This window comes from Schistocerca americana, chromosome 2 (assembly GCF_021461395.2).
Source record: "Schistocerca americana isolate TAMUIC-IGC-003095 chromosome 2, iqSchAmer2.1, whole genome shotgun sequence".
NCBI classification, from domain to species: Eukaryota; Metazoa; Arthropoda; class Insecta; order Orthoptera; family Acrididae; genus Schistocerca; species Schistocerca americana.
In genome coordinates, this window is record NC_060120.1 from 169,024,431 (window position 1) to 169,046,196 (window position 21,766).

The 21,766-nt window shown below is 41.0% G+C and overlaps 1 protein-coding gene across 1 annotated transcript in view; it reads right to left on the minus strand.

Annotated features, from left to right (window-relative positions):
* Positions 1–398: 398 nt before the first annotated feature.
* Positions 399–21,766, minus strand: part of LOC124594954 (probable glutamate--tRNA ligase, mitochondrial) — an 89,287-nt gene continuing 67,919 nt past the window's right edge. Inside the window, exons 8-9 of the mRNA XM_047133464.1 lie at positions 4,169–4,329; positions 399–769 (exon numbers count right to left, since the gene is read on the minus strand). Coding sequence (XP_046989420.1) covers positions 674–769; positions 4,169–4,329 — 257 coding nt within the window. The 3' untranslated portion in view covers positions 399–673. The remainder of the gene's footprint in view (positions 770–4,168; positions 4,330–21,766) is intronic.

Below are 21,766 nucleotides of genomic sequence, written 5' to 3' on the forward strand. Positions count from 1 at the left end.
GCTACTCAACATTTGCACTTGTGTATCACTTTTGTTGTCACAGGAGGCTCTACAAAAGCTGGGGCTGTGTCAATACATTGCTGACCACTTGAATCATGTACAAGCACATTACATTATATCCCCTCACTGCAGTCAAAAATTTCATATATTTTGGCAGTTTCCGTTCATTCTACACAGGCTGTTCTTTTCACACTTCATCAATTAACGTTTATGTGAATGTTTCTACTGTCATCTTAGCATTCTCGATTTGAAGTGTTGATTTTTATCAAATGCACTTACACTTGGGACAAGTGAAGAAGTATACAAAGGGCCACAATTTTATTACTGATGATGTAAAATACTTTCTTTAGAAAAGAGCACATAGTGGCCCAAAAGAGCATTGCAAATCAATATGCTGATAAGATGTATGGTGCTTCTTTATTGTATCACATATACATAAAATGTCTGTAATGAACAGAATATTACAATGAGTAAGTTATAGAAAGCTGCTGGAGAGCTTTGTTTTCTTTGCTGTATTACTATATCACGATAACAATAATGTTGGTACTCAGATACTGTTACTGCTGAAAACTTAATGTTACTGTTATTGTCCAATGAAAATCAATGTATTAGATTCTTGATCATTCCATTCACATGATCACATCATGAATCACACATATGAGAAACAACAGAATCATTCCTGTTTCAGCAAAGGTAAAGCATGTTGCAGTCTGGAAACCGTCCTTTCTGGTCCAAGCATTTCCATCATCTCAGCAACACCTGGACCTTCCTAAAACACATACAAGGCAAAAGAAAAATCATGAAAAAACCAAGGAAAAAATCAGGTTTTATGTTATGCAAGAACTGAATTTCTATCACTAATTTTTAAGACCTTCATCCACAAATCAGTCAAAAAGACTCAACTAAATGTTAAGTACCTGATCTACACTTCCAGAGAAAATCTGGAATAATTTTGACTGCTCAAATCAGCATTAAAATTATTCCAATAGAATTTATTTTTGCAACATACATAAGAGTCAACTACTTTCTGGTTTTTCACAAATTCTTTCATACCAGAATCTGATACATTAATGTCTCAGAAGGTAATTAAACACATGCTGCAAAAGACAGCTGAGCTGATGGAAAGAAACTCTCTTTCTAAACAAAAAACTGCCATCGAAAACATTTAAAGTGAAAAAAATTGAAGAAACTGGGTGACTTTTGTAAGATCAGCGTACACAAAATGGCATGTAAATAGGTAATTTTGCTCTGTGACAATAATTTAGATACATTGTAATGAATAGTGAAAATTTAAGAGAATAGGCCATGCAAGCCAACATAGGGAAAAGTGATACAGTCATTAGAAAATAATAATTATGGTGATATACTATGTTCTGAAAATACAGTTGTTTGCAGATTCTCTACACTATTTTGTCAAAGATATGTTGCCCTGATCTGGGAACCAAGTGCTGTAAATAAATTTCCTCAACTGGCTGCGAAAATAGTACATGTGATGAGGTCGGTTTACGTTACAGAACTGGTGGGAAAAAAAGACATATGAAGGCAATGTGAGACTCATTTTAAATCATCATCTATATAAATAAAAATGTAAATGTATGTTTGTTCAAAATCATGTATCTCCAAAAATTCTTGACTGATTGCTTTCAAATCTTGATACAATGTTGCATTTGAATATTCAAAATGTTTTTATGTATCTACTGGAATGTCATCTGGTATATATGTAATATATCGGTAATAAAAGGGGAAACATTACAAAAATGTAAACATTGGTTTGTTCAAACACAGTTCTTGATCGATTGCTCTAAAGTACTGACGCAACATTGAATTCTAATACAGGCATTGTAGTGATTCGAGAATTTCCCCGTAAATTCTGGAACCACTCGACCTTCTGCCACCTCGAACACGCGATGTTTTAAAAATAGGTGAGAGAGAGAGCCTATTTACTGTGCAACACATGTCTGTGTGTGTAGGATGGACGTTTACAGTGGGAAGACAAGAGTTGCGTCAGACGAGCAACGCCGACAACTGTTTGCCGCTCTACCATGGTAGAGCACTTGCCGCGAAAGGCAAAGGTCCCGAGTTCGAGTCTTGGTCGGGCATACAGTTTTAATCTGCCAGGAAGTTACATATCAGAGCACACTCCACTGCAGAGTGAAAAACTCATTCTGGAAACATCCCCCAGGCTGTGGCTAAGCCATGTCTCCGTAGTATCCTTTCTTTCAGGAGTGCTAGTTCTACAAGGTTCGCAGGAGAGCTTCTGTAAAGTCTGGAAGGTAGGAGACGAGATACTGGCAGAAGTAAAGCTGTGAGGGCCGGGCGTGAGTAGTGCTTCAGTAGCTCAGATGGTAAAGCACTTGCCCGCAAAAGGCAAAGGTCACGAGTTTGAGTCTCGGTCGGGCACACAGTTTTAATCTGCCAGGAAGTTTCATCCCTGTTTATTATTACTCATGTGACTTAAGTGATCATTTTATATTCTCACTTAAAGATTTCAGATATAGATGTTTAAGTATATATAAAAAATACAAAATACAAAGAAACAAATATACAAAAATTTTATACTGAATATCCAGGTCTCTTAACCAGTCCTCCAATATTAGTATCACTAAATGCAGTTCACTGAGCTCGTTAAAGAATTCTGTAATAAACTTTCATCAGTCACATGCTGCATAGTTTGCACAGCAACCCCACAGTTGCACTTTGAGGAATCCTTGAACTCTCCCTCCACCAAATACCCTGTATGGAATTGATTCACAGCTGCCCATGCCAGTTCTGCAGGATATAATCACCAATGAATGGCTTTAGCTAGATATAGTATACTTGAAGGAACTTTCAGATTCTCTTCCTCACCAAAGTGATGTCATTATCAAGGCTACAGTAATGTTACACAGAGTTATTGTCATGTCCCCTGGGGGTGACTGATATTTTTGTCTGGTGTGTTTATCTTATAGAATGACATACTAGTCACAATGCCGTTACTCCACAACGTGTAACTGTGGAATCCACAAAGTTACAGAATGCTGTGACAGTTTGTCCTCTGAGGAAGTATGCAGAACCATCCAGCCATTTCACTGATAACACACTCTCTACATATAATCACACCGTTCACTGGCTGGTAATTATAATCCATATGTTGTATTTTTCACTATCCAAATCTTTGTACATATTGTAAAACTGACACCTTTCAGATATCACATTTAATACTAGTCACAATTATTCAACAACACAACTCACATCTGTAATTTCATAGATACTATGAAAATGTTTTATTTTATGAATGTATTTAAATTAGCATAACATTACTAAAATTGAGAATAATTATGGAAAATCTAAGGTGAGTGCTCTTGAACAGTCATTAAGTTTCAATATGGAGATGATAAATGTGCAGCTGCATGTCCATATTTGCTTTCTCACTTTATTACTCAGAATTTTACCTTTAAAATAAAGTATTTAATCCATTACAATGACCATTCCCATTGAGATACCCATAAAACACAATAGAATAAAATAGAAGTGAATTGCGCTTGCAGTTCATTTGAAGGTAAAGTGAATGATTGGTAGTTTAGTAGGAAATAAAAGTCTATTCCCACTGAAAAAGCAATTAAATTGAAACATGAGTGGGATGACTTCAAAACTGCAATTGCAACTTGTCCACAAAGAAACTCCTTGAAATACAGTGATTTAACATACTGGTTCCTACTCAGCATAGAATGTGAAGAGCATCTGAAATACGCGAGTTTCCATAGGAGCCTAACAATCATCTAAACTATAAAGGTAGCCATCACATGAACTGTTAGTTACAGTGGTCAAACAACTAGTTATAAATGAGAAATCCAGAAATAAAATGCTACTGTTTATAGGCTGATCACCTAGGTTTATCAAGAAAAGTTAAGATTGATTGCAATATGTACAATAGCACAATATTAAAAAAATTTTCGTACTTTCCACAAGCAAGTCCACAGAATAATTTTCAATGATACTTGAACTGTAAGCTATGTGACACATTTTACAATGACAGTATAAAACAGAAGTATGTGTAAAGTAAAATATTTGTTTTGTCTTTTAAGTTTATATTCTTTGCAAAATGTACTCCTAATGTACTTCACATTCATACTTTGAAGTGTACATTTAGAAAATCATAAATATTGAAACCATAAAGATCTAACAGTACCTTTAAGCCACTAAGAATATGCCGGAGAACTCTCATGAAGTTACTGAAGGATATCCTTTTCTCAGATGCAAATTTTCTTAGCAGTGCTTTCAAATTATTCTTCTGGAAATCATCTTTCAATTGTTCCTTTGACAGGTACGCTATTAGTTCCTGAAGAATACCTAATAATAATAATAATAATAATAATAATAATAATAATATAACAACATCTAGTAAAAGTATAATGGTTGTCCAGTAATTCAGTCACAAATAAAGCAAAAAAAATTCTTATTTAGAAGCACAATAATTAAATATGATCAATCCTAGTTCCTGAAAATACTGAGTGTTAATGATCATTGAAGGATGTGATGAATAGAAATTACTAGATAGAAATTTTTTTCCATTTTCTGTGTAGTGCTATTTTCTGTGCTCTCTCTCCTGTCTGTCTTTCCTCAATTGTTTCCAGTTTCTCACTTTTGTTTAAGTTATGAATGGAACCTGAGCTATTCAGATCCTTCCCTCGACCTCCAGTTTTTCTGAACTATGGAGATGGATGTTATTCTTGCAACACATCCTGTGCTCCCACATCCTTTTTGTGCTCAATTTCCGTTAAACCAGTGTACCCACACCCTCCACCCACGAGTTTCCCCTTCCATTGTTCCATCACCTCCACCCAATTTACATATCTCCTACATTGCGCTCTGCTCCCCCACCCACTCTGACACCGTGCATCACACGTCAAGCCTGTATACCTGCCACCCCTCCCTTCCACATTCCTAGCCAGCAAACCAGCTGTCTCCCTCTGAGCCACTTGCTATCCATCCCCACCCCCTCATCCTGCCTCCTGCCTCTCTGCCCCCCCTACTCATCCCACCAGATACAACTGCGAGGAGGACTGATTTTGAAAGCTAGCACATTTTCTCTCTCTTTTGTGTGTGCCTGTCGATTTCTCGATGCTGCCCTATTTGGTGAATGGACTCCTTTGCTCCTAAATTATGAACATTACTAAGGCTACACAAGTGAAGTCAAAGACTGCCTTGGAAAAGAAATTTTACACATGATGTTGAGCATAACAATATGAAACTGAATTAAGCCTATATATATACATTTCACCAATATAAAAAAATAATTATAATTTTAATTTCAATTGATATTAGTGATGGAGTAATGGCCAGGATGGAAAAGAATGGTGGATTAAATCAGCTGTGATTTTTTAATAATCCATCACACCATTTCATAAATCATGAGTAATTTAAATCTGAACAATGTAGGAAAAGACAGATTGCTACTTTCCATAAAGAAGACATGGCAAGTTGCAGACGGCACAATTAAAAGACATTTACATAAAGCTTTCCACTACATTCTTCATCATTAAAAGAGAGACAAACACCATTCACACACACAAGCAAGCACACCTCATGCGCACACAACGACCAACTCCAGTGTCTCGGACTGGAATGCAACTATCGTGTGGGATGCAAGCAGCAATCAGGAGGGGGTGAGGAAGAGGAATGAATAGTTGTGTATGGGTGGTGAGAGAGATGAATGCCGCCTGGTGAAGTGTGCAGGGACTATAATATCAACAAGTGCAGCGTCAGAAAGTTCTGAGGTAGGGAGGTGGGGATAAAAAGGAGCAAAAATGGAGAGGAGCAGGGAACAACAGGAAAAGGTGTTGGCACACGGCTGCAAATAAACAGGGTGGGAGATGAGACTGGGGAGGACATGATAGGGCAGAGGGGGTGGAAACTGTTGGGTGAAGGGTGTGGGGACAGTATGTTACCACAGGTTGGCACCGGGATAATTGTGAGAGCGGAAAATGTATTGTATGGATAACTCTCATCTTCACAGATCAGAAAGGCTTGTGGCGGAGGAGAGACTCCAGATGGCTCTGGTAGTGTAGTTGTCACTGATTCAAGTGCGTTACATTCAGCTACATTTGTGTCACAGGGTCGTCTACTTTGCTCTTGGCCACAGTTTAGCGGTGGCCTTTCATCCGGGTGGACAGCTGGTTGGTAGTCACACCAATATAACAAGCGTGCAATGATTACAGCAGAGCTGGTAAATGAAATGGCTGCTTTCACAGATGGCTCAGCCACTGATGGGGTAGGATATACCTGTGACAGGGCTGGAGTGGGAAGAGCTGGGTTGGTGGATTGGGCAGGTTTTACACTTGGCTCTTCCATGGAGATATGATCCTTGGGGGCAAGGGTTTGGGGTTGGTAGTGGCTTAGGGATGGACTAGGATGTTGGGCAATGGAACACCACTTTGAGAGGGGTGGGATGGATCTCAGGTCTCATTTCAGGGCATGATGATAGGTCATCAAAGCCTTGGTGAAGGATGTGGTTCAGTTGTTCCAGTCCGGGTGGAAATGGGTCATGAAAGGCACACTCCTTTGTGGCTTGTTCTTGGAGATGGTGGGAAGATTGAGGGTGTGAGACGAAATGGCACGGGAGATCTGTTTGCAGACTAGGGCTGGGAGATAGTGACCGTCTGTGAAGGCCTTGGTGAGACCCTCAGCAGACCGAGCAAGGGAGTTTTTGTCACTGCACATGTGCAATCTCCAGGCGGCCAGGCTGTATGGGAGGGATTTACTGGTGTCGAAGGGATGAGAGCTGTCAAAATGCAGGTACCGTTGGTGATTTGTGAGATAAATGTGGACAGAGGAGGGTGGCAAGTTGGGTTGAGAAGGACCGTGTGAAGTGGATGGAAGAGAAGGTGTTGCGGCTGCAAAGGAACGAAGACAGGGTGTCTTGGCCCTGAGTCCAGAGCATGAAGATATTATCAATGAACCTGAACCAGACTGGGGGTTTGGTGTTTTGAGAGGCTACGAAGGTCTCCTCTGGATGGCCCACAAAAACGGTGACATAGGAGCGTGCCATGCGGGTGCCCATGGCTGTGCCACAGATTTGTTTACATACCTTACCTTCAAATGGGAAGTAACTGCAGGTTAGGATGAAGTTAGTGAGATGTATGAGGAAAGAGGTAGTGATTTTGGAGTCTGAAGGACGCTGGGGAGGGAAGTGTTCAATAACATTAAGACCATTGGCAAGAGGGATGTTGGTGTATAGGCAGATGGGATCAACAGTGACAAGGAATCCAGTTGGTAAAGGGATGGGTGTGATGGAGAGTCAGTCAAGGAAAAGGTTGGTGTCTTTGAATTGTTAGGCTAGATTACAGACAACTGATTGGAGGTGTTGGTCAATGAGGGTAAAATTCTTTCAGTGGGAGCACAATAACCAACCACAATGGGACAGCCAGGATTGTTGGGTTTGTGGATTTTGGGGAGCGTGTACAAGGTGGGAGTGAGGAAGGTGAGGAGGAAAATGGAGTCAGGGGAGATGTTCTGGGAAGGGCCTAAGGCTTTAAGCAGGGATTGGAGTTTGTGTTGGACTTCTGGGATGGGATCACTTTGGCAGAAGGCTTCTGGCACGTAGTCACTGCAGTTCATGACAGTGACAGAGCCTTTGTCTGCAGGATTTGTTTTGAGATTGTGTGTAGCTGTTATTTCTTCTACTGAAAGGCTGGTGTTCTGAGGGAGGGTTCTTGGGAAGGATGGTGGCAAGGAATTCCTGGAAGGGACCAACAAATGGTTAGGTGGAAAGGGGGGGGGGGGAGGAGGATCACAGTTGGATGGCGATATGAACCAGAAGAGGGAGGGTTCTATGTTGGAATTAGGGTGGTTTTGGTTGCAGGATTGGTGGTAAAGAAGTGCTTCCATTGCAGGGATTGGGAGAAGGAGAGAAGGTCTTTGACAAGTCCAGCATGGTTATATGTGGGTGTAGGGCTAAATGTGAGGCCTTCGGATAGCACTGAAACTTCTGTGGAGCTGAGGATTTTGGTGGAAAGGTTAACAACAGTGTTAAAGGAATGTTTTTGCTCAGGATTTATTGGAGAGTTGGTAAGGAATTTTGGGGGTGTGGCAAGTTGGAAAGGTCAGCTAGGCGGGGTTTAGCTGCTATGAGGGACGGGACAAGGAGGAATATTGTGGGTGCAATAGGTGTTGGATAGTGGTGCCCCGAGGTGGCAGTAGGAAGTCAGCAGGTTAAGTAACTTATGGAGGCAATGTCTGGAATGTTCTTCCAGGTGCTAGAGAGCACATGTAGATATATGGAGTATGGATTGCAGGTTAGTAGTATCCTGCAGAGGGAGCAGAGGTGGTTCTGGGATGCCTGTGCCATGGAGATCTGTTTTTGTAGTACCAGGTTTGTGAGGGCCAGGGATTGGCAGAATCTGAAAAGGTGTAGGTTACTGTGAAAGGAGGGATGGATCCAGAGACAGGAATCTTAACAGTTAGTCCATCTGAGGGGATTCTATCGTTTGGGCAGCATTTGAGAAACAAGATATGGGACAAGGTTTTAGCAATTTAAATTTTGATAGTCATGCATAATTTTGAGCCCTGTCCCTCCTACAATTGTCTCATGCATGTATCTAGCCTGCAAAAAATCTATGGCTTATTCAAAGCACACATCGTAAGTGCCAACAGATTGCCGGAACATCTTGCTAGTCTTTTTGACATGTACATTGACCATTGTATATACAGTATAATGAACTGATCCACATTTACTGTTCACATTAGGGATACACAACTGAGTGATGTATAATCCTTATTTATATATCTAAAAACAAAGATGATGTGACTTGCCAAACAAAAGCGCTGGCACGTCGACAGACACACAAACAAACACAAACATACACACAAAATTCAAGCTTTCGCAACAAACTGTTGCCTCATCAGGAAAGAGGGAAGGAGAGGGAAAGACGAAAGGATATGGGTTTTAAGGGAGAGGGTGAGGAGTCATTCCAATCCCGGGAGCGGAAAGACTTACCTTAGGGGGAAAAAAGGACGGGTATACACTCGCACACACACACATATCCATCCACACATATACAGACGCAAGCAGACATACACTTCTTACTGCATCATTATTATCAGTGCTAACAGCTGAAGGCTGTTACGTGCTGCTTTGCTCTGCTTGACTCATCCTAAACATTGCCCTAGTTAAAACCATATAAATGTTCTACTGTCACTATATATAACTCACTTCTACTGTCACTATATGTAACTCCGTTCACACAAGAGTACTTCTGTGTCTACTTTCTTAATGATGTCTGCTTGTGTCTGTATATGTGTGGATGGATGTGTGTGTGTGTGCGAGTGTATACCCGTCCTTTTTTCCCCCTAGGGTAAGTCTTTCCGCTCCCAGGATTGGAATGACTCCTTACCCTCTCCCTTAAAACCCATATCCTTTCGTCTTTCCCTCTCCTTCCCTCTTTCCTGATGAGGCAACAGTTTGTTGTGAAAGCTTGAATTTTGTGTGTATGTTTGTGTTTGTTTGTGTGTCTATCGACGTGCCAGCGCTTTCGTTTGGTAAGTCACATCATCTTTGTTTTTAGATATATTTTTCCTATGTGGAATGTTTCCCTCTATTAATTCATAATCCTTATTTATTTTTACTTGTAATTCACATAGCCTCCTGTAAGAGAAGAAATTGCTACTCCATATGTTTTAATGAATGTTTCAAACATTGTATCAAGGAAATCCTGAGATGAGAGTCACTAAACAATAAGTGAAAATAAGTGTGATTACAAAATGTGAAAGACCAAGAAAGGCAAGTTGACCAAGAAAGGCAAGTTTTCATTACAAATGGTGTAAGGCACTCTTGCAATATCTATTTTGGGTTTAGCTTTTATGTGAAAGATGCAATGAAGGAAGAGTAAGTAAATTTTGACAGAGGAATAAAAATGCAAGAGCAAAACAAACCAATGCCAAGATTCACATATAACTTTGACACTCGGAATCAAGATAAGGAAGACTTAAAGAGAGTAAAGTTTATTCAATTTTGAGCATCAGTAGTATGTTAATTATTTTATGAGTAGCTATCGTAGCTTGTTCACCTTCCAGCACTCAAGCAAATCAGAGGATTTTTCAAGCACTGACCTCGAGCTGCCTGTGAAAATTGCAAGAATATATAAAGAACATCTTTTACAGCATGCAGTAACATTTTCACTACAGTTTAAACTTACGTGCTGTAGCAGAATATGAAAATGGAAACCTTGTTTTTGCAAGCACTATACTTCCAATGTTATCAGCACGCACCTCACAGGATGACAACTTGTTGCTTTCAATAAAATTCTTCTGGGTATGTGGCAACATTGTCAACGTGTAAGATTTCTCCATGTTTCAGGGAGAAGTTTCTTTGGGACAAAATAAAATAAATATCACAGAGTCTGACTTAACTATAGTTTTGGCATTGTTACCGAGATTACACATGTTACTGTATGTGGAGTGCATGATGCAAATGGCATTTTCTGATAATTTGAAACGGTATGCTGGATGAGATACAAGGCAGGCAGGAAATAAGTGACAAGTTGAAACTTTGGGTTGGTCCATGAGGCATGAATGGATAACATAACTGGTAGCACACTGTGCACAAAAATGTTAATGCAAGAACATTGGCAGTAGAGACTACTATATAATTTCCATTAGATCTAGGGGAAGTCCGATTGAGAAATGACAGAAAACAGACTCATAACTTAATTTTCACAGGTATTATTTTGTGTGACTACTTATCACAGTTTACTTTCTTACAGAATATTCACCAACATGTGCCTTCAGTACACTGTGACTCTGTGATAGAGAGCAGTAGGTACACTACGTGATCAAAAGTATCCGGGCAACCCCAAAAGCATACATTTTTGATATTAGGTGCATTGTGCTGCCACCTACTGCCAGGTACTCCAGATCAGCGATCTCAGTAGTCTTTAGACATCATGGGAGAGCAGAATGGAGTGCTCTGTGAAACTAACGGACATCGGACATGGTCAGGTGATTGGGTGTCACTTGTGTTACACGTCTGTACGCAAGAGTTCCACACTTTTAAACATCCCTAGGTCCACTGTTTCTGATGTGATAGTGAAGTGGAAATGTGAAGGGACATGTACAGCACAAAAGTGTACAGGTCGACCTCATCTGTTGACTGACAGAGACTGCCGACAGTTGATGAGGGTCGTAATGTGTAATAGACAGACATCTATCCAGACCATCACACAGAAATTCCAAACTGCATCAGGATCCACGGTAAGTAATATGGCCAGTTAGGCGGGAGGTGAGAAAATTTGGATTTCATGGTTGAGTGGCTGCTCATAAGCCAATCACCACGCCAGTAAATGCCAAACGACACGTCTCCTGATGTAAGGAGCGTAAACACTGGACGATTCAACAGTAAAAAAGTGTTGTGTGGAGTGGCGAATCATGGTACACAATGTGGCGATCTGATGGCAGGATGTGGGTATGATGAATGCCATGTGAAAGTCATCTGCCAACATGTGTAGTGCCAACAGTAAAATTCAGAGGTGGTATTGTTATGGTGTGGTTGTATTTTTCATGGAGGGGACTTGCTCCCTTGTTGTTTTGCATGGCACTATCACAGCCCAGGCCTACACTGATGTTGTAAGCACCTTCTTGCTTCTCACTGTTGAAGAGCAATTCGGGGATGGCAATTGCATCTTTCAACACGGTCAAGCACCTGTTCATAATGCACAGCCTGTGGTGGAGTGGTTGCACGACAATAACATCCCTGTAATGGCCTGGCCTGCACAAGAGTCCTGACCCGAATCCTATAGAACACCTTCGGGATGTTTTGGAACGCAACCTTCATGCCAGGCCTCACCGACCGACATCAATACCTCTCCTCAGTGCAGCACTCCATGGAGAATGGGCTGTCGTTCCCCAAGAAACCTTCCAGCACCTGATTGAACACATGCCTGCGAGAGTGGAAGATGATATCAAGGCTAAGGGTGGGTGAACACCATATTGAATGCCAGCATTACTGATGGAGGGCGCCATGAACTTTTAGGCCATTTTCAGCAAGGTTTCCAGACACTTTTGATCACATAGTGTATCTGACGTTCTCGCAATTGCAGACCATCTGAGATTATCAGAGGGACCTGTGACTGATTATCTTTCACAGGTTTCATCTACTGTTAGAATAACTCTATTTGCTATTAAAGGACTCAGGCCAAAATAAAACTGAGTCTAGGTTTGTCCATGATGCTCCGTATATGCCAGAAGTAGGTTACACAAAAGATGTTCCTTAATCATAGGCAGTACATTCAGCAGAACAAATTTGCCTGAATGATTTGTAACCAGGTTTTCTTTCTTTCTTTCTTTTTCTTTAAATCTGGAGATTTTTTGATGACTACAGTTTTTGCATCCTCTATGCTATAGGTGCCCATCTTGTCCATAATACATAATTCACTATGGACATCAGGCAAGGTTTATTCTGTGGTGCAAGCTGTTGCAACACTTCCAAATGGATGCCACTGGGTTTGGTCAATTCGGCTTTCTTTAACTTGAGTACAGCTTCTTCATATGCAAGGTTCAAATGGCTCTGAGCACTATGGGACTTAACATCTGAGGTCATCAGTCCCCAAGAACCTAGAACTACTTAAACCTAACTAACCTAAGGACATCACACACATCCATGCCCGAGGCAGGATTTGAACCTGCGACTGTAGCAGTCGCGCGGTTCCGGACTGAAGCGCCTAGAACCGCTCGTCCACAGCAGCCGGCTCCACATGCAAGGGGTAAAATGACAATTCCTTGTTTAAAGTTTCTGTCTTTTGTTTTTGTTCTTATTTAACTAACAATGATTGTCATCACATAAGGGTTGATGCATTGAGTACTCCGCAGCATAAAGACCCACTACAATCCTAGTGTGATTTCTTATATGTCTGTTGTCAGTCTTACTTGTTAAGCCTTATATCTCCACTGGACATTGATACAGAGGTCAGCAATTAACATGTGAGTCACCAGTCCACATATTATCACAGTGAAGCAAACAGCGGACAAAGCCCTACTCTGGGCTGGCAGCAGTGGTATATACTCTGACTGGTCTGTTACCATAAGGGCTACACACAGAAGATATTTGTGCATTTAAAAAAGGTCAAAGTAGGAAGCACACAACTTCCACCATTACACATTAGTGAAAGATATTGCTAAGAACTCAAGAAAATTCTAGTCCTACATAAAGTCGCTAAGTGGGTAAAAGGTTTCTATTCATTCACTCATCGAACAGTCCGGTGTAGCAACAGAAGACAGCAAAGAGAAAGCTGAAGCTAAACTTTATGTTTAAAAAAGTCATTTACACAGGAGGATCATATTGAGTGATTGACTGTCACACACTCCTGATGGACTACACAGAAATGGACATCCCTGGTATTGAGAAGTAACTGGAAACAGCTGAAAACAAAGAAGTACTGGTCTGGATGGAATCTCAATTCAATTTTACAGAGAATACTCTTCAGCATTGATCACTCAAATACCTTGCATTTATTGTGAATCCATCGCCCAGTGCAAAGTCCCAAACAACTGGAAAGAATACCGTATTTACTCGAATCCAAGCCACACTTTTTTTCCGGTTTTTGTAATCCAAAAAACCGCCTGCGGCTTAGAATCGAGTACAAAGCAAGCGGAAGTTCTAAAAAATGTTGGTAGGTGCCGCCGCAACTAACTTCTGCCGTCAAATATATGTAGCGCTACACAGGCATGCTTTGTAGACACAAAGATAAATACTGGCGCCAAAACCTCTGCGTCAGCAAATAAATTTAAAAAAAGGATGGAAGACGAGCTTTTTTTTTCTCCGCCCTGAGTTTCGACCACTGCATTTTCATACATTATCCAACGAAGTAAATACAAATTCCGTATTGTTCATCTTCGAATGTAGCAGAATTTTAATGTACTATGAAAATCCGACAGGCAAGACTGTTTGGGATGTTTGTCAATATGGCCAGCTCTACGTTCTGAATTTTTTCCTAGCTGTGAGAAGAGATGGTTGCTAATAGGAACCTGACGAAATGTGAATCACATGCAGTATTCTGTTCACCATAAGAAAGAATACGGATATAAACATTTTGCCATGTATCCTTTCGTGTTTGCTGCTATCTCATTTAAATCCTGTCTGCCTAATAAACTACGTAACTAGAGTGAGACAACAGCAAATGTGGAAGAATATACATATCGTGTCATGTTTATATTTGTATTATTCTTATGCCTAATAGTGATACAGTCAGAAATAAAGCACGGCAACTGACTACATTTTTAAATCTAAGATGACTCTAATTTCTGTGCAGAATTTGATGTACTAAAGAACCGGCCGCAAAGATTTTCAAATGGAGAATAATTTTCGCCTAACTCTCGTTCAGAACATGTTCTATCATACGCAGTCTATTATTTGGTTCTTGTTAATCATTATCAAAAAAAGCAGCAGTGTAAGTAACAACAAATGGCAGTCTCTTGCCATTGTTTCGCTAATGAGACGATTCCTCTCTCTTTTTTTTTATTGTAAGCGGCGGTAGCGTGCACAAAAGCAAGCCATGCCGCGAGTGGCGACAGGCCGTAAACACGAATTATCAGAAAGTGACAAACAATGCATGACACAGTACAGTAATGCATTTTCAGCTTAGAGTGACGTAAACACCTATAACAAAGAAAACGGCACTTATCAGATCAAAGCAAAATAAGCAATTGATTCAAACCAGACGAAGCACGTGAGAAAGGAAGGGTACCCATATAAATACGGATGGAGCGCCTGACGCATAGTAATGGCTACCTGGTAAAGCTTAACTGCTAAGCTTACGACTTGAACCAAACTACTGTAGCTGCATCGTCATTCATTCAACCTAAATTGTGTCTCGTATTACAATGGACCAACTTTGTTTCGATTTGGAGGTGCGGCCTAAAACTTTTCTCCCCCTTTGAATTTCGAGTCTCAAATTTCACGTGCGGCTTAGATTTGGGAAATTTTTTTTCCTTTATTTCGAGTCTCATTTTTCAGGTGCGGCTTACATTCGAGTGCGGCTTAGGTTCGAGTAAATACAGTAAGAACGGTCCTCTAAAATCGCTGACCAATATCCTTAAAGTTGGTTTGCTGCAGAATTCATGATCATATTCTAAGTTTCCATATAATAAAAATCCTTGAAACACAAAAGCTTCTGTCCACAAATCAGCACAGATTGAGAAAGCACTGCTCACGAGAAACTCAGTTTTCCCTTTTCTACACGATATCCCCCTGTGAACCATGGATGGAGTTCCAACAGGTATATTTCATATGCCTAGATTTCCAGAAAGCATTTGACATGGTACCTCACCATAGACTGTTAGAGAGAATCCAAGCATAAGGAATAGGTTCTCAGACATTCAAATGAGTTGAAGACTTTCTGAGTAACAAAACCTAGTACACTGAACTGGATGCCGTGCATTCACAAGAGCAAAGATATCATCAGGAGGGCCCCAGGGAAGTGTGTTTGCTGTGTGAGGCAACGGGCGAGTTTTGGCGCCCTGGAAATATTCTAAGTTCGGAGTTGGCGTGGCCGCGCTGGGGCCTCTCGGCAGGTCACAGCCTGGCAGCAACCGTGTGGTGCCGAATGTTAGCTTAGCAAGAGGAGTAGCCCCCAGCGCGTGGTTCAGCTGCGTGGCTGGGAATTCCATGGTGACGCTGTATTGATGAAGGAGACACGCTGGCAGTGCCAAAGATGGCGGACTTTGTGAAACATTAATGGTGGACATTTCACATTTCATATAGAAATTAATAGTAGCCAGATGAATCACGATACCTCAAATAGAAACATGTACATTACCATTATCTGCATGGCGATTCTGATGGTGTAATCAGATTTTCAATATCTCAATTAGTTTAAAGTTTAGTATTTGACTGTAAATTACACAAGTAACACCCAGCAACGAATTTCCAAAATCTAAACGGCTCATCCGATTTCGTCGATCAACGTGTCTTTAGAAAGTTATTAGTGTAAACCTAAATTGGTATGAATTACAGGCATATAACTTGAATAGAACAAGAGTTATTGGAGGTCAAAGTTGCCAATTACTGTTAATCGCGTCAGGCCGTAAGTACTCCACAGTTACACAAAAAAATGGTAGCAGCATGCATATAAATATATTTATTCATCTATGTCTTTGTTTATATCTGATATAACTATTCATGAAGAAATTGCTTAAATATTTACTGTGTTTTAGAAAGCACAGAGACATTATGCTACTGGCCTACCTTTTGTTCTATTCCTTTGATATATGTTTATTTAATTTGTTTATGTATCTAATAATGTGTGTTAGAGTGTGTTTATGGTCCAGCTGTAGAAATATTTATTTAATTTCATGTTATTTAAATGTAAATCCAGTATTTCGAATGTGTTTCATTATGTTTTTGTGGATGCGTTGGCTTGAAGACATGGCATGAGCGCTCTAGCCAATCGCAGCACTCATGAATGGGGAGACTGGATGGAAGTAGGAGAAGAGTTCTGAGCAGGACAACAGGACACAGGGAGTCCGGGACAGTACGGCACGAGGGACGCACAGTCGCGGAAAAGACTTCGAGAGTGGAGCAGTTTGTGCATGGTAGCAGGAGAGAGAAATATTTCGGAGTGCCAACTTGTGCTCTTGTGTGATTTCCGTGGCTTCTGCAGTGAAGACATAGTACGCATTTAGAAGTGAATATCTCGCGAGCTATGTTGTTGTTCATAACTAATTATGTGAAGTAGAAATCTACAACACCAATAAGTGTTTTGAAGTAATAAAGGGTATTAAAGGTATTTCCTCTATCATACTCATCATTTAGAGTCATTAAAATAGTACCTGCAGAATTTATTTAATTGCAATCTTCCATTTATAAATGTCTATATTATGTTCAAAATTGGCAACTGCCGAATGATAAGGAACCTTCGACCATTCAATTCATGTGTATATTCATATTGTATACTGTAGACTCAGCAGTATTTGGCTTGTAATACGGCAACTACATATCCCAGCCTCTAGACAACAAAACCAGCCAAAACTTTGAATATTTCAACTCTGAGTCAGAGGGTACATAGTTGAGGGTCACCACAACATTTCATTTCATTATTTGGAAAGACCGCAGCTGATGATGCAATTGTGTACAGTAAAGTTTCATCATCAACTAACTGTAGAGTGATACAAGACATCTTAGACAGGATTCCTCTTTGGTGTGATGAATGGCAACTTCCTCTAAATGTAGGAAATGTACAGCAATGACGTGCATAGAAGAAGCACTCATGGAATGTTTGAATACAGTATCCGTGGTGTTGCTGCTCAACTCTGTCATGCCATTTTAATATTTAGGCATAACATCGCAAAGCGATATGAAGTAGGACAAGTACATAAGTCAGATTCAGGCAAGGCAGATAGTGCACTCTGGTTTATTGAGAGAATTCTACGAAACTGTAGGTCATCTATAAAGGAGACTACATGCAGAACACTTGTGTAACTTGTTCTTGGATACTGTTTGAGCATCTGAGATTCTCACCAGGTAATTTTAAAGGAAAACATCAAAGCTATTCTGCGGTGTGCTGCTAAATTTGTTGCCAGTGGGTTTGGTCAATGTTCCATGAACTCAAATAGGAAGTCTTGGAGGGAAGACAATGTTCTTTTTGGGAAATATCACTGAGAAAGTTTAGAGAACTGGCATTTGCAACCGACTGCACAACAATTCTACTGCTACCATTGTGTACCTTGCATAGGGGCCACAAAGACAAGACTTGGGAAATTAATGTTCGTATAGAGGCATGTACACAGTTGTTTCTCCCTTGCTTCATCTGCGACTGGTACAAAAAGGGGAAGACAAGTAATGGTACAAGGTACTCTTTGCTATACACCATTTGGTGGCTTGTGGGGTATATCTGTAGATAGTAAATTGTTTTCTTCTGATCTTGTTGTCATGAACACATCACGGACATAAAATTTTCATCTGATTAATGAGTGGATATCAAAAGGAAGTGTGTTTATCATCGCTGTCAATAGGATTTCCTTATTCTTCATATAATGAGCGGATTATGTTAGAAAAGGACTGTGGAAGCTCATGACAAACTGGGAGTAATTGGTTTTGTTAATGACACTAAAGAAGTATAATAGAATTTGTATTTTGTGACTGTGAAGTAGTAACCCTGTCCATAATTTCACAAGGATCTGTAATACTCTAGCTACAATAATTCATATTAGTATTGTGCAGGTGTTATTTACAATGCAGTACACAATGCAAAAATCCTTCCGTTAATGCAACTCTTCCATTTGCCTTCCCTACTACAGATTTCTCTTTTCAGTATTTCACCTGAAGCAGTCTATGTATCATATGTTGCCAAGATCTGGTTCGTTGCGTTACAGTGTAACATTTTTGTTGTAAATACGCAAAGTAGTTACAAAATTTTATTGTAATAAAATAGGAAACTTCCAAGAACATCATTTTTCAACATAGTGTCCTTGCGTTTCAACGCATTTGGTCCATCGTTGTACAAGCTTCCTGATGCCCCCATAAAGGACAGTTCTCGGTTGAGCTGTGAGCCAGGAATGCACCACTTCTCACTGCTTCATCTGAGGCAAATCAATGCCTGTTTGAGTGGACCAAACAAGTGATAGTCAGAAGGTGCAAGGTCGGGACTATGGAACCAAACTGCTGAGGTCATCGGTCCCTAGGCTTACAAACTACTTAACCTGACATAAACTAACTTACGCTAAGGACAACACACACACCCACGCCCGAGGAGGACTCGAACCTCTGATAGTGGGAGCCACGCAAACCGTGGCAAGGCACCTCAGACTGCATGGCTACCCCATGCAGTGAGAAATTAGGGCTTGTACATCTACATCTACATCTACATTGATACTCCGCAAGCCACCCAACGGTGTGTGGCGGAGGGCACCTATACGTGCCACTGTCATTACCTCCCTTTCCTGTTCCAGTCGCGTATGGTTCGCGGGAAGAACGACTGTCTGAAAGCCTCCGTGCGCGCTCTAATCTCTCTAATTTTACATTCGTGATCTCCTCGGGAAGTATAAGTAGGGGGAAGCAATATATTCGATACCTCATCCAGAAACGCACCCTCTCGAAACCTGGCGAGCAAGCTACACCGCGATGCAGAGCGCCTCTCTTGCAGAGTCTGCCAATTGAGTTTATTAAACATCTCCGTAACGCTATCACGGTTACCAAATAACCCAGTGACGAAACGCGCCGCTCTTCTTTGGATCTTCTCTATCTCCTCCGTCAACCCGACCTGGTACGGATCCCACACTGATGAGCAATACTCAAGTATAGGTCGAACGAGTGTTTTGTAAGCCACCTCCTTCGTTGATGGACTACATTTTCTAAGCACTCTCCCAATGAATCTCAACCTGGTACCCGCCTTACCAACAATTAGTTTTATATGATCATTCCACTTCAAATCGTTCCGTACGCATACTCCCAGATATTTTACAGAAGTAACTGCTACCAGTGTTTGTTCCGCTATCATATAATCATACAATAAAGGATCCTTCTTTCTATGTATTCGCAATACATTACATTTGCCTATGTTAAGGGTCAGTTGCCACTCCCTGCACCAAGTGCCTATCCGCTGCAGATCTTCCTGTATTTCGCTACAATTTTCTAATGCAGCAACTTCTCTGTATACTACAGCATCATCCGCGAAAAGCCGCATGGAACTTCCGACACTATCTACTAAGTCATTTATATATATTGTGAAAAGCAATGGTCCCATAACACTCCCCTGTGGCACGCCAGAGGTTACTTTAACGTCTGTAGACGTCTCTCCATTGATAACAACATGCTGTGTTCTGTTTGCTAAAAACTCTTCAATCCAGCCACACAGCTGGTCTGATATTCCGTAGGCTCTTACTTTGTTTATCAGGCGACAGTGCGGAACTGTATCGAACGCCTTCCGGAAGTCAAGAAAAATAGCATCTACCTGGGAGCCTGTATCTAATATTTTCTGGGTCTCATGAACAAATAAGGCGAGTTGGGTCTCACACGATCGCTGTTTCCGGAATCCATGTTGATTCCTACATAGTAGATTCTGGGTTTCCAGAAATGACATGATACGCGAGCAAAAAACATGTTCTAAAATTCTACAAGAGATCGACGTAAGAGATATAGGTCTATAGTTTTGCGCATCTGCTCGACGACCCTTCTTGAAGACTGGGACTATCTGTGCTCTTTTCCAATCATTTGGAACCTTCCGTTCCTCTAGAGACTTGCGGTACACGGCTGTTAAAAGGGGGGCAAGTTCTTTCGCGTACTCTGTGTAGAATCGAATTGGTATCCCGTCAGGTCCAGTGGACTTTCCTCTATTGAGTGATTCCAGTTGCTTTTCTATTCCTTGGACACTTATTTCGATGTCAGCCATTTTTTCGTTTGTGCGAGGATTTAGAGAAGGAACTGCAGTGCGGTCTTCCTCTGTGAAACAGCTTTGGAAAAAGGTGTTTAGTATTTCAGCTTTACGCGTGTCATCCTCTGTTTCAATGCCATCATCATCCCGGAGTGTCTGGATATGCTGTTTCGAGCCACTTACTGACTTAACGTAAGACCAGAACTTCCTAGGATTTTCTGTCAAGTCGGTACATAGAAGTTTACTTTCGAATTCACTAAATGCTTCACGCATAGCCCTCCTTACGCTAACTTTGACATCGTTTAGCTTCTGTTTGTCTGAGAGGTTTTGGCTGCGTTTAAACTTGGAGTGGAGCTCTCTTTGCTTTCGCAGTAGTTTCCTAACTTTGTTGTTGTACCACGGTGGGTTTTTCCCGTCCCTCACAGTTTTACTCGGCACGTACCTGTCTAAAACGCATTTTACGATTGCCTTGAACTTTTTCCATAAACACTCAACATTGTCAGTGTCGGAACAGAAATTTTCGTTTTGATCTGTAAGGTAGTCTGAAATCTGCCTTCTATTACTCTTGCTAAACAGATAAACCTTCCTCCCTTTTTTTATATTCCTATTAACTTCCATATTCAGGGATGCTGCAACGGCCTTATGATCACTGATTCCCTGTTCTGTACATACAGATTCGAAAAGTTCGGGTCTGTTTGTTATCAGTAGGTCCAATATGTTATCTCCACGAGTCGGTTCTCTGTTTAATTGCTCGAGGTAATTTTCGGATAGTGCACTCAGTATAATGTCACTCGATGCTCTGTCCCTACCACCCGTCCTAAACATCTGAGTGTCCCAGTCTATATCTGGTAAATTGAAATCTCCACCTAAGACTATAACATGCTGAGAAAATTTATGTGAAATGTATTCCAAATTTTCTCTCAGTTGTTCTGCCACTAATGCTGCTGAGTCGGGAGGTCGGTAAAAGGAGCCAATTATTAACCTAGTTCGGTTGTTTAGTGTAACCTCCACCCATAATAATTCACAGGAACTATCCACTTCTACTTCACTACAGGATAAACTACTACTAACAGCGATGAACACTCCACCACCGGTTGCATGCAATCTATCCTTTCTAAACACCGTCTGTACCTTTGTAAAAATTTCGGCAGAATTTATCTCTGGCTTAAGCCAGCTTTCTGTACCTATAACGATTTCAGCTTCGGTGCTTTCTATCAGCGCTTGAAGTTCCGGTACTTTACCAACGCAGCTTCGACAGTTGACAATTACAATACCGATTGCTGCTTGGTCCCCGCATGTCCTGACTTTGCCCCGCACCCGTTGAGGCTGTTGCCCTTTCTGTACTTGCCCAAGGCCATCTAACCTAAAAAACCGCCCAGCCCACGCCACACAACCCCTGCTACCCGTGTAGCCGCTTGTTGCGTGTAGTG